Source organism: Vombatus ursinus, unplaced genomic scaffold, assembly GCF_900497805.2.
Source record: "Vombatus ursinus unplaced genomic scaffold, bare-nosed wombat genome assembly UNPS02014768.1, whole genome shotgun sequence".
NCBI classification, from domain to species: Eukaryota; Metazoa; Chordata; class Mammalia; order Diprotodontia; family Vombatidae; genus Vombatus; species Vombatus ursinus.
Window position 1 is genome coordinate 14,042,814 of NW_020954546.1, and position 13,248 is coordinate 14,056,061.

The window sequence follows — 13,248 nt, forward strand, 5'->3', positions numbered from 1 at the left end:
GAGGGAAGAGGTGCCCCTTGTCTGCTCTGTGCCGCCATCTCCATCCCTTAATGACTTTAGCACCTCCCTAGAGAGAGGGTAAGTTACTGGTGTCCTTTTGCTGAGGAAGAGAATAAAGAAAACCTCTCAGATAAAATGATGCTCTTTCTAGGAGAAAGTTCTTAAAAATCAAATAGGTTATTCAATCTATAAGCTTTTATTAACCCCTTACTGAGGAAGGGAGGAAAGAAAGAAGGAAGGAGGAAGAAAGGAAGGAAGGAGGGAGGGAAGGAAAGAAGGAAGGAATCAAGGAATTCAAATCTATCTGGGGATACTTACAAAAGCAAAGATAGTCCTGCCTTCAAGGAGCTTACATTCTAATGGGACAAGACAGCACATATTCGAGAATGATGACTATGGTGACTTAGAGTCATAGGAGAGGAGATGGGCACGCTCTTTCCAGAACTAATGGCAGTATTGAGGATGATGATTCTAGAGGGAGAGCAGCAGAGGGTAGGAGGAGTCATGTGAAAAGAAGATCGGGGAGCAAGGCGTAGGGAGAACTTTGACTGGGGCCAAGGGAGACCCTCACCAATCAGGGCAGCAGGGGTCACGGAAGGCACCTTAGATACCTGCCTGTGATGCGTCAAAGATTCAGCCCACAGCTGACAAACTGCCGTGGCATCACACTTGATATGGGAGAACATGCAATGACACAAACTTGCATTTGTATCTGCCTCTGCTACATCTTAGCTGTGTAACCCTGGGCAAGTGACTTGCCTTCTCTGACCCTTCTCTGACTAATGGAGCAGGCGCTCCATTAAACATCTGCCACCCATGGCATCTTGTCCCAGAGATGCCCCTGAGGATCCAAACACACAGGGATCCTCCCTCTGGTTTTTTTTTTTAGCTCCTGCCTCCCTGGGGTTGTTGTGAAAATCAAATGAGATAATATCTGCAAAGCACTTAACACAGTGCCTTGCACATAGTAGGTGCTTAATAAAAACTTACTCCCTTCTTTTTCCTCCCCTTCTGCTTAGCTCTGATGTCTGTGGTCCTGGGGCCTCACACCCACACTCAGAGTCACACAGGCCCTTTCCTACAAATTCGTACATGCCTATGTGCCCCTATCCACATACGTATTCCTGCTGGCAGGAGCACACACGTGCACGTGTGCACACACACACACACACACACACACACACACACACAATTAACTTCCTACATGGGCTTATTTTTGCCCAGTAGACTGGGCCTTGAGGGCAGGGACTTTTCCACACTTGTTTTTGTATCCCCAGCACCTAGCCCATCGTAAGTATTTAATGGATGCTTGCTTATCGCCGGACTTACTGCTTTAATAAATGGATACAAGGTGGCATGGCCCAGTGAAAAGGGAGTTGGCCTCAGAATCAGGAAGGCCAAGGTTCAAGTGTGACGCATGTGGGCTGTGTGACTCTTGATAATTCAGTTGACCTGTCAAGCCCCCAGGAAACACTTCAGGGTTCTTAATCTGCAGGGTCTGGTTTCCTCGTCAGGAGTTTCCCCTGTGCCGATGAAGTCAAAGGGTTAGCCCATAAGCCAATGCTGGTGGATTGAATTGGACTGGATTGGTTGACGGTCAAGAACAATCTCTCCTTTGTTTTCCAGGTGAAGCCCTGGGCATCAAGTACCCTGTCCAAGTCCCCTACAAGCGAATCAAGAGTAACCCCGGCTCTGTTATTATTGAGGGGCTCCCCCCTGGGATTCCCTTCCGGAAACCCTGTACCTTCGGCTCCCAGAACTTGGAGAGGATACTTGCAGTGGCGGACAAGATCAAATTCACAGTGACCAGGTACCTCCTCTTAGAAGGGACATGGTAGGGAAAGGGTGGGCCGGGGTAGGGGAGAGATGTGGAGGGAGGCCACCGAGGGGAGAAGGAAACAGTTCCCACCCAGCTGTGCTGAGACATGCCAGGAACCAGCTCAGGGGCTTATCTTTGGAACATCAAGTTCCAGCCCCAACCGGAGGAGATGATGAGCACACCCTCCCCCTTCAGAACTATCATCCAGCCTGCTGGGTGACCCCAATTAAATGGCAGTTCCCAATTTATCAGGGAGACAAGTGAACTGTGAAAGACAGAATCTCTGATCCTCTCTCTCCCTCCCTCTCAATGGGACACAGCCTCCATTAAAGGCTCAGAACCATGATATAAATATCAGAAGAAGAGAAGAGGGAGGAGAGGGAGATGCCTTCTGGGATCAGCCCCCAAGGGGGGCCTGATTCCAAGAAGTTTCATGTTTCCCCTTTAAATATTTTAGTATTCCTAGAAAATGCTCCAGAAGGTCCACTGAACCTCCCCAACCCACTCCCCTTTACCCAAACAATTTACTATCAGGGTTTGCATTCTGTTTTATGTACAGGCTCTAACGTTTCATTTTTTATTTCTTTTTTAGGCCTTTCCAAGGACTTATCCCCAAACCGGGTAAGAGCTCGCAATCAATCAATAAGGATTTTATTCAGTGCTTTCTAAGTTCTAGATACTTGGAGGGGGGGACTCAAAATCATCTCCTGCCCTCAAGGAACTTACATTCGAATGTGGGAGACAACATGTAAATATACACATATAGACAAGATACCTACAGAGAACATAGAAGGTAATCTAAGAAGGGAAGGCCCTGGCAACTGGGGGGCTTGGGAGGGCCTCCTGCAAAGGGTGACATTTGAGCTGAAACTTGTTCATAACTGAGTTCAAGGACCCTAACCCTGCCTCTGACTCAGTTTTTCTTAAAGAATTGACCAATCCTTCAGGATGGTGGCGGAGCACCAAGTAATGGCATCTGTGGGCCTTTTTTAATCCTAAAGTCCAAAGGTCCATTGTATGGATTGTTTCTCCTCCTAGCTAGCCCCTTTCAGACCTTCTCCTCCCAACTAGACACCTCCCTTTAACTAGGCAGAGACAAAATGTGGACCTCAAGTGGGCTTTGGAGGTCCATTCATTGACCTTGGTGAAAGGTTGGGCTGCCAGGGCAGCTGTTCTTTGACCAGTTGGGATTCTATGGGGGGTAGGGGGGTGGTTCCAGACTGAATCTGGTACGAATCAAGGTTAGAATATTTCTTAAAGGTTTGCAGCTTTCTTGCTTCTAGGTATGTGGTATAGCCTTTAGCCGCCAACAAAGTGTTGTCAGGTGGGAGTCCCTTTTGAATGCATGGATAAGAGTCATTTGCAATGTTATTGACAACCTCAGAGGGGACCCAGCCCAGCGCTCCCCCCAGATGTTCCCCAGATGTGATGTGTCAGTCTCCTGTGGTGGTTTATGATTATCTGCCTATATGTAAACAAGAGCCTCGTAAGACCTTGATAACTCTTTACCCTCCTCCATACAGAAGGACAGCAGAAATGTCACACTGGGTTGACCTGAATGGTCCATCCAGCTCTGGGATCTGTTTCTGATAGGACATTCAAGAGATGGTTTGGGAGAGGTCAGGATGGTAGCCATCCATGCCTTGGACCTCTTCACCGCTCTCTAGAGTGTTCATGCTGTTCCTTTGCTTGATTGCTCCTGTCCCCATAGCAAGGGTAGAAAGGATCACAGACCAAAAGGCACCTTGGAGGCCTCTGGTCCAATCCTTTCATCCCCCACCCTTATTTATAGGAAACCAAGGCTTGGAAGGGAAATGACTTGCCCAGTATCACACAGCTCTCAAGTCTGAGGCAGGATCTGAACTCAAGTACTCCTGACTCTGAGGCCGGAGCTCAAGAATTGGGTGTGGTATAGAGATGGCTGGATTTAATCAAAGGATGGTCCTGGGTTCAAATTCTACCCCTGCCATTTATTCCTTGCTGTGGCTTTAGGCAAGTAACTTAACTTCCCTGGACCTCTGTTTTCTCATCTAAAAAACCAGGGGGTTGGATTAGATGACTTCTAATGTCTCTCCAACTCTCCTGTTACACATACATGAACTGGCTTTGGGAGTAGACATGTAAATAGAAACACAATTTATTTTTTTAATTAATTTATTTTGAATTATCAACAATCACTTCCATAAGCTTTTGAGTTTTAAATTTTTCTCCCCCTCCCTCCCCACCTCCTTCCCCAAGACAGTGCGCAATCTGATATAGGTTCTACATATACATTCCTATTAAACATATTTTCACATTAGTGATGCTGTAAGTAAGAATTAGAACCAATAGGAGGAACCACCAGAAAGAGGAAACAAAACACAACAGAAGAAAAAAAATAGCAAATAGTATGCTTCAATCTGCATTCAAACTCCATAGTTCTTTCTTCTTTGTGGATAGCATTTTCCATCATGAGGCCTTTGGAGATGTCTTAGATCCTTGTATTGCTGAGAAGGGCTAAGTCTATCAATATTAGTCATCACACAATGTGGCTGTTACTGTGTAGAACATTCTCCTGGTTCTGCTCACTTCACTCAGCATCAGTTCATACAAGTCTTTCCACATTTTTCTGAAGTCTGCCTGCTCATCATTTCTTATAGCACAATAGTATTCCATTACATTCATATACCACAACTTGTTCAGCCATTCCCCAATTGATGGGCATCCCCTCAATTTCCAATTCTTTGCCACCACAAAAAGAGCTGCTACAAATATTTTTGTACATGGGTCCTTTTCCCATTCGTATGATCTCTCTGGGATATAACCCTAGAAATGCTATTGCTGGGTCAAAGGGAGAAACACAATTTATTGACAAGGTGAGGATGGACATCCAGGGAGAGATAAGGCTTGGGGGTTATGTGATGGCTGTCTTCAGGTAGCTGGAGAAGGCACACATAGAAGAGAGAACAGAGCTATTCTGGCTGTAAATCTGGAAATATGTAGCTCTGTGTGTGTGTGTATCTCTTTCTCTGTGTGTCTGTGGGTGTTTCTGTGTGTACATCTGTGTGTATGACTGTATATATATGAATCTGCATGTGAATGTGTCTCTGTGTATATGTATCTGTGTGTATGGGTGAGTGTGTCTGTATATGCTGTCCATGTATGTTTGCGTAATTGTTTCTGTGTGTACATACCTGTCTGTGAATGTCTGTGTAAGTGTAAGAAAGTATGTGCATGTCTGTGTGTGTGCATGTGGGTCTACGTGGGTGGGTGTGGGTGTGTGAGTATGCGCTTTTTCTCTGTGGGTATTTGTGTGTGTGAAAAGTAAACATAACCCAGTTTCCCAAATTCCAAATCTATGTCTGGACAGAAATGAGCATGGAGAGAGGCCATCTCTGCATGTTCTGGCTCATCACTGGCCCCTGGCCCCATCAGGAAGAATCTGGGCTGTGCCCCGTCGCCAGTAGCTGCTGTCTTGTGTAGGGGAGACTGGGTGTCTGGCCCACGGGGCTGTGATAACTTTGGGGGGGCCCCTTTCAGGTGTTCTTGGAGCCAGCCATATTCACAGACCTAGGCCATGCAGAAGACAGTGATGTAGGCAGCTTCCCAGGAGATAGCAGCTGTGGGGGGCCACCATCCCCATCTGCAGTTTATGGTTCAATCTCCTCTGATGAATAGCCAGCTGGTGGTACAGGGCTGCTGGTCCGGGAGTCAGGAAGACCCAAGTTCAAATCCAGCCTCAGACACATACTAGCTGTGTGACTCTGGACAAGTCACATAATCTCTATCTGCCTCAGTTTGCTCAGCTGTAAAATGAGGATAATAATGGCTCTTCTCTCTCAGGGTTGTTATGAGCATCAAATGAAATCATAATTGTGAAGCCCTAAGCATAGTTCCTGGCACATAGTAACCCTATATAAATGCTAGCTATTATTTTCATTGCTCTCATTTACCCTAATTTCATGCCTAGAGCCCGCAGATTCTCTAAGAAAGAAAAGAAACCCAATTAGACTCTGTTTCCCACCAGACGGAATGGGAAGGGTTGTTATAGTCTGCTTCGAGGTAAAAACTCTTGTACAGACTAAGCAGAATCACGGTCCGGACCTTGAATCCATCTATCGGTATTTAGCAAACACACCCAATGTGCCAAGCACTTGTTAGGAATGAAACAATCCCTGCCCTCATGGAACTTCCATTCCAATGGGGTAGGCCTCCCCAAGAGGAGCTGCTATTTTAATCCAGAAGGTAAAACTGACCTTTGGATCAGTGAGCATGTACTAAATGTCTGCTGGGTGCCCAGCCCTGTGCTTAGGGGAAGGCACAAGAAAAGGGCGACAAGCTCCCTTCCCTCAGGGAGATCCTGGCCTTCCCTCGGAGCTCCTCAGACAGTCCTGGGCTAACAAGACTTGCAGATATGAAAAGATTGGAGATCAGCCCAATAAGGGTTTGAGTTTTATCTTCCAAGCATCACTGCAGGTGGGAATAAGATATGAAGCCTTCATGTACTTCCATTCACTTCACTGGGACTCAGTTTTCTCATCTGTAAGATAAAGAAGATGACCTAGAGCTGAAAGATGAATCTAGATCTGACAGGGACTTTGGAGATTATCTAGCCCAGCCATCCCATTATAGAGATGAGGAAACTGAGACCTAAGAAGTTAAGTGACTTGCCCAAGGTTACACAGTAGTATAACTAAGATTTGAACCCAGGTCCTCTGATTGCAAAGTTATTGGTCTTTTCTCTGCTACCCCATGGCCCAAGCTGTCAGTGCAGGAAGAGTGAGATTTAAAGCTGTAGGAGGTCATCTAAAAAGTCAACTAGTCCAACCAACCCATTTTACAGATGAGGAAACTGAGGTCAATGAAGGTTTACACCAGGGCCCTCCCTGGCCATTTTTCTAATGGCTGAAGTAAGAGGAAGTAAATGACCCAAGGAACCGTAAGCATAAGACCAAAGTCATTTGAAAATAACAAAATGGCTCCTATCTGCAGATCGCGAAGGATACTGGAAGGGTTCCCCGAACATCTTTCCTCTCCATCCATTTCTTCTCTCCTACATACCCTCAATATACCTGGGTAAGAAGGCTGTTTGTAATCCCCTCCACTTCTTCCCCAAAATGCCCAAGACTCTAAAGGCCCCCTCTCTTGGCAGCTCTGAACACCCCAGGGGCTATGGAATCCTCATCTTGGCGGTCATCATGGAATCTCCCAGCCAGTACCAGAATTGCTTAGACAGCCTCCCCAGAAGGGAGCTGGCCGGCCTTTATTTGAACAATTCCAGTGATGGCGAGTTCACTTGCTTCTTTTAAAAGAAACCTAGTCACCTTTTGGATGGCTCAAAAACTCTTCCTTCCCTTAGGCCTAAATCTGCCTGTAATTTCCAGCCTCATTCTCCTCTTTGTAGCTGCAAGAGTATTTCCTAACAACGTACTATTTGCTCAGCACCATTGGGGAACAAGCATTTATTAAGTACCTACTATGCACCAAATTCCATGCTAAGCTCTGAAGAGATTAAGACAAGAGAGTCTGCTCTTAAGGAGCTTTCATGGTAGTGGAGGTAAGACATGGGCACAATCCCTCAAAGAGCCTCCAAAACAGATGGGAGACAAAATGAAGCACGTGAAAATTTACTTCATACTGCCTACTCTGTCCCCTTAATAGCAATCCATCTGAGGGCTAGAAAGTGTACTCACAACCTAATTTGAATGGTATGATTGCCCCCATTTCTAGATGCAGAATTTGGAAATTCTTCGGGATTAGCTTTGGGAATAGACATGTAAACAGAAACCATCAAAGGAACTGGGGCTATTTCATCAAGAGAAGAGAGGACCTTGAGGGAAGGGGAGAATGATAGCTATCATCAGGACTTTTAAGGGCTGTCACACAGAAATTAGGCTTGTTCCACTTGGCCTCTCATTTTACAGACCAGGAAACTGAGGCTTAGGGAGATGAACTCACTCACCTAAGATGACATAGCTAGTAAATTGCAGAGCCAAGATTTGAACTCTGATCTTCTGACTCTGCCACTCTTTCTACTGTATTATACTGGGGATCCTTATTCACATATGAATTGGACCAGATGGCCTTTGAATTCCCTTAACTCTGAAATTCAGGCTCTGTGGTTTTTGTGTCTTTACTCTGTCTTACTGTAAACATTAGACTGAATCTGGTTTTGAATAAGAACAGAAAAGCATGTCTGTGTGCACATGTATGTGTATGTCCATATTTTATTACATTTTCACTTACTTTTTAAATTATATTTTAATCTGGTGCAGGCCACACTCAGAAGTCTTGCATCCTAAGGGCCCCATGTTTGATGCCTCTACTATAGGCAAAGGAAACAAGATAAGACAACAGGCCAGTCTTCCATGCTGTTATCCAAAGTCTTTTCTGGATTCTCAGCCTGTTCCATTAGACATGAGTACAGTTAGTTGGATTCAAAATTGGTTGAATGACTGGACCCAAAGAGAAGTCATTAATGGCTCCATGTCACCTTGGACAGCAGTCTCTGGTAGAATGTCCCAGGGGTCTAGCCTTTGGCTGTCATGCTTGCAAAAAAAGCCAGTTTTGGATTTGGTATAAAGAAAAATGTCCTGTCGATTAAAGCTGTCCCAAAGTGGAATAGGTAGTGAGTTTCCTGTCAATGGAAGACAGTAAGTGGAGGGCAGCTAGGTGGTACAGTGGATAAAGTGCTAAAGATTAGTCTTCTTGAGTTCAAATCTGGCTTCACACACTTCCAAACTGGGTGACCCTGGGCAAGTCATTTAACCCTGTTTCCCTCAATTTCTTCATCTATAAAATGAGCTAGAGAAGGAAATGGCAAACCACTCCTGTACCTTCACCAAGAAAGCCCCAAATGGGGTCATGAGAGTCGGACATGATTGAAAAAGGACCAAATAACAAACGTGGAGGTGGTATGACCTGCTTGTTGGACATTGTAAGAAGGGAATTCCTTCTCAGGTACCAGGTAGTATCTGATGTCACTTCCAACTCTGTGACGCCTGTTGAGAAGGTGATACCCCTTCTCAGAAGATCCCCTTCAGAATCTGAAGGAAGCAGCTTTGTAAAGTTTAATGAAGTCCAGGCCCTCGCCCCGGCTTTCTTCTCTCCTTAGTTGGAAAATTAAGTTGTTAAGAATTCGGGAAATGAAGTTTATCAGAGAGAAGAGGAATGAGAAGATATGGGTTGAGCAGGGTGGGTGTTTTGTTTTGTTTTGTTTTCGTTTTTCCTGTTAAGTCATGTAACATGACAATGAGTTGGTCCTGAAATGTATCAAGAAATATTTCTGTCGGGCCAGCTGGGTGGCACAGTGGATAGAGCACTGGCCCTAAAGTCAGGAGTACCTGAGTTCAAATCTGGCCTCAGACAAATAACACTCACTAGCTGTGTGACTCTGGGCAAGTCACTTACCCCAGTTGCCTCACCAAAGAAAAAAAAAGAAGTATTTCTGCCATCACTATTGAGAAAGTACCTCCACCTCAGACGCTTGCTAGGTATATGACCTTGAGAGAATCACTTCCCTTCTGAGCCTCAGTTTCCTTTGGTGTAAAATGAATAGAGTGGACTTAAGTACCTCTAAGTTTCTTTCAGATCCTGACATTCTATGGAATAGAATCCATGCTTAGCCTTAGAGCATTTCACCTTATTCTCTAGGACTTAGATGAAACGGTAGATGGTGTATTTGTTCCATTTGCTGATAATACAAAGCTAGGAGGATTAGCCAGCACTCTGGATGAGAGTCAGGATCCAAAAAAAATATTGACAGGCTGGAGCACGGGGCTGTATAGAAGATAAATGGATCAATGGAGAGTCTTATTCATGGGCTCAAAAAATCAATGTCACTAGTCCAAGAGGGAGGAGATGTGGTGAGCTAACAGTTCATGTGGAAAATCTTCAGGTTTTACTGGATTGGAAGCTCAAAATGGGTCAAGAGAGTGATGCAGCAGCTCGAGTAGTATTGGGCTGTATGAAGAGGAGCAGGACCTCCAGGAATAGGGAGATTGGTCCTCCTACTAAGGTGATATATGGATTCTGGGTTCAATTGTGGGTGCCATGTTTTAGGAAAACGTTGATAATCTAGACAGTGGGCAGAGGAGGGCCGTAGGGGTGGAAGTGGGCCATACGATGATGGATTCAAGAAAAAGGGGATGTCCAGCCTGTAGAAGAAAAGGCTCATAACTGTCTTCACGTTGTTAAAGGATGTTATGTGAAAAAGAGCTGAGATTTGTTCTGTTTGTCCCCAGAGGGCAGAACTTGGAACAGCAGGTAGAAACTGTGAAAAAGGCAAATTTAAGTTCGACTTCAGGGGGAAAGCAACCTTCTTAGCAATTCAAGCTGCCCAGAAGTAGAAGGAATTGCTTTGAGAGGGGGTGAGATCTCCATCCCTAGAGATCCTCAAGCAGAGTCTGGGAGACCACTCGTTAGGGTTGCTGTAGAGAGGATTCCCGTTCACATGGGGGTTCACTAGAAGGCCACCAAGGCTCCCTCCAACTCTCATAAATTCTGTGATTCTGGGATGAGGAGGATCTGGGCTCAGTGGGGCAGAGAGGAGCATCTACACTTACCAGGGCCCTCTTTGTTCTGTTCCCACACTCCCTAACCACCATCTCCTTCCGGCCCTTGAGGCACCAGATGGACACGAACAACCCCTCCATGGACCCGTCACGCAGTCACGGGCAGATCTATCAGGAGGAGGGGCAGCAGCCAGATTTAATGATCAGGGAAAGTCCTGCTAGTGGCCAAAGGACCTGTGTTCTTGTTTGAGCTGGGGTGTGCCATCATTGAGCTGTGTGACCTCGGTGGTCACTTCCCCAGCCCCCCACCAGTGCCTGCACTCCCTCGGGTGGTCAATACAGGGGTTGGACTGGATGGTCACGTCAGCTCTGACATGTTGTGATTCACAGCAAAAAACAAAAACCAGAATCTCCCTGAGCTTTGGGTGTCTAATGAGCACCAGGCCCATCTGTCCTGTTCCTAGGCCTTCTGCACAGCAGTAGTGGATCATTCACTGTGGCCCAATTAATAACGTAGGATCGGTGGTGTTCTTTAATTAAAAGACAAGGGCAAACAACCTGTTCCCTTGCTTTGCTTCTTTCCAATTATTCAACATCATTGGGCACGTAGGAACAAGCCATAAGCCAGGATTGGCCCAGTCCTTCAATGACTCTCTCTCTGAGCCCTGGGCAGGGATGGCATGAGCTTTTCTGCCCTTGCCAAACCCGGCAAGTAAGAACGGGCTAGGGATGGGGCACTGAAGAGTCTGGGTGGTGCAGTGGCTACAGCACTGGGTCTCAGGTCAGGAAGACCTGGGTTCAAATCCAGCCTCAGACATTTACTAGTCGTGTGTCCCTGGGCAAGTCTTTTAACTTCTGTTTGCATCAGTTTTATCATCTGTAAAATGGGGATAATAATAGCACCTCCCTCACAGGGCTGTAAGGATCAAAGGAGATAATATTCGTAAAGTGTTTGTCACAGTACCTGCACATAGTAGGTGCTTTATAAATACTTATTCCCTTCCTTTCTCTCTTCCCCACTGGAGTAGGAGTCAGGAAACTTAACTTGCTGTGTGAGCTTGTTCAGGAAAGCCAAGTCACCTCTGTGGGCCTGGGATAATCCAACCTTCTCTACCTCACATGGCTGGTATAGGAATCAAATGAGATTGAATGTGAAAGGTCATTCTCCTCCTCTTAAGTGATTTAGGAGATCAGAGGAGGGGAAGAGATTACTATGCCTGAGACAGTCAGGGAAAGTGTCTTGTAGGAGACAAGATAACTGGGCAGGGTTCAGAGAAGAGGAGAAAAGGAATATTCTCAGTTAGAGGGGTGAGAGATATAGTAGTAAACAGTGGTAGAAGGTAGAAGGCCACACTTGGAGTCAGAAGACCCAGATTCAAACCCGGCTCTGATCTGTACTGTGTCTCAGAACCTCAGGAGCAAGTCACAAACTCTCAGGACCCCCCAGGCAACTTTCTGAGATTATAAATTGAAGGATAGATGCTAAACTGTATTAATGGGGAGAGCTGGAGAGGATTGGGAGTCAAGAAAGCCGAGGTTCAAATCCCAGGAGCAAGTCACTTAACCTCTGTGCCTCAGTTTCCTTATCTGAAAAATGAGGGGGTTGTACCTGATGGTTTTGCATCCAGCTCTTAGACCTATGATTCTATGAGAGCCCTCTGCCAATGAAATTGCAGGTTTGGTTACACACACACACACACACACACACCCAAAAAAATAATAATTAGTAGTAGTAGTAGTCATGATAAATGCAAATATTAAAAAAGAGGAGGACACTGCTGGGCTCTGGATAAAGTAGGGAGTGTTCTGCTCGCTGCCTGGGCAGTATGTCTGCCCTTACTGATTGCAGTGGCCCCTAGGCAGCCGTTTCTGCCTGCCAGCTTCTGACTCTTTAAGGCAGCATCACCTCGGCTATCTGCATTTCATCTGAGGTGACTGCATCGTTTGGTTACACTCAGCCTCCGCTTTTCCTTCATTCATTAATTCCTCCTTGCAATCCTTTCAACCAGGTAGCTATTGCTTTAGAATTCATTTAGAGCCATTTTTTACAGGTATTTGGAGGGGTTTGGGGGAGAGCTCAAGCAAGTCACTGCTTTTACTCCAACAAGGTAGCTATTAATGAGTGCCCAGTGGGTGGTCAGCACAGTTCTAGGCACTGAGGGGGATTCACAACTGTGTAAGGCAGCCAGTGCCCCTGTGGGAGAGCTTTGCCATCCAGGTCGGGGAGATGAAGAGGTCGTCAGCGGTGAAGAGAGGTGAGAATAGCGCTGCATTGTGGCCAGAGCGGCCAGGGTGGTGATGTACTATCTGTGTGTGACACCTGTCTGTGGCAGACGAGAATCCTTTGAAAGAACGGGACATGTTTAGCCTAAAAGAGGAAGACTCCAGGAGGGTGTCATAGCTGTCCTCCAGTATCTGAACCGCGATAACGTGGAGCAGGGAGTAAGACACGTTCTCTGGGCCCAGAAGGCACAGACAGGTTCTGAGGGGTTATGTCAGGGGTGGGCATTTCCTAACAATCAGCAATCCAGAAGTGGAATGAGCTTTCTGACGAGGTGGCGCCTTCCCTCTCGTTGAGGCCTTTGGGCTGAGACTGATGACCACTCATCGAGTAATGGGGATTCCTCGGAGGTCCCATCCACCTCCCGAATTCTCTGACCCTGGCCGGCAGCGAGGGGTATGGTGAAAAGAATGTTAGATTTAGAGTCCAAGGCCCTGGTGGCCTTGGTGACTTTGCGTCCTTGGGCCAAGGTGACTCTTGGCGACTGACTTCCTCTCTCTGCACCTCAGTTTCTCCTCTTGTAAAATCACAAGGCGGTATAGAATTGTGTCCCAGTCGTCCATCCATGCATTGGCAGTGTATAGAGTATTCTGTTAGGCCCTAGGGCAGATAAAGTTTGGCCCTGTCTCCTCCCCTTCCCTTCAGCACCACTCAAT

At 46.2% G+C, this 13,248-nt stretch overlaps 1 protein-coding gene across 5 annotated transcripts in view; it reads left to right on the plus strand.

The window, feature by feature from the left end:
- GTF2IRD1 (GTF2I repeat domain containing 1) overlaps positions 1–13,248 on the plus strand; it is a 231,237-nt gene that overhangs the window by 166,905 nt on the left and 51,084 nt on the right. For all 5 annotated transcript variants that reach the window (XM_027862357.1, XM_027862359.1, XM_027862361.1 and 2 more), the window contains exons 21-22: positions 1,627–1,810; positions 2,412–2,440. In XM_027862357.1, coding sequence (XP_027718158.1) covers positions 1,627–1,810; positions 2,412–2,440 — 213 coding nt within the window. The remainder of the gene's footprint in view (positions 1–1,626; positions 1,811–2,411; positions 2,441–13,248) is intronic.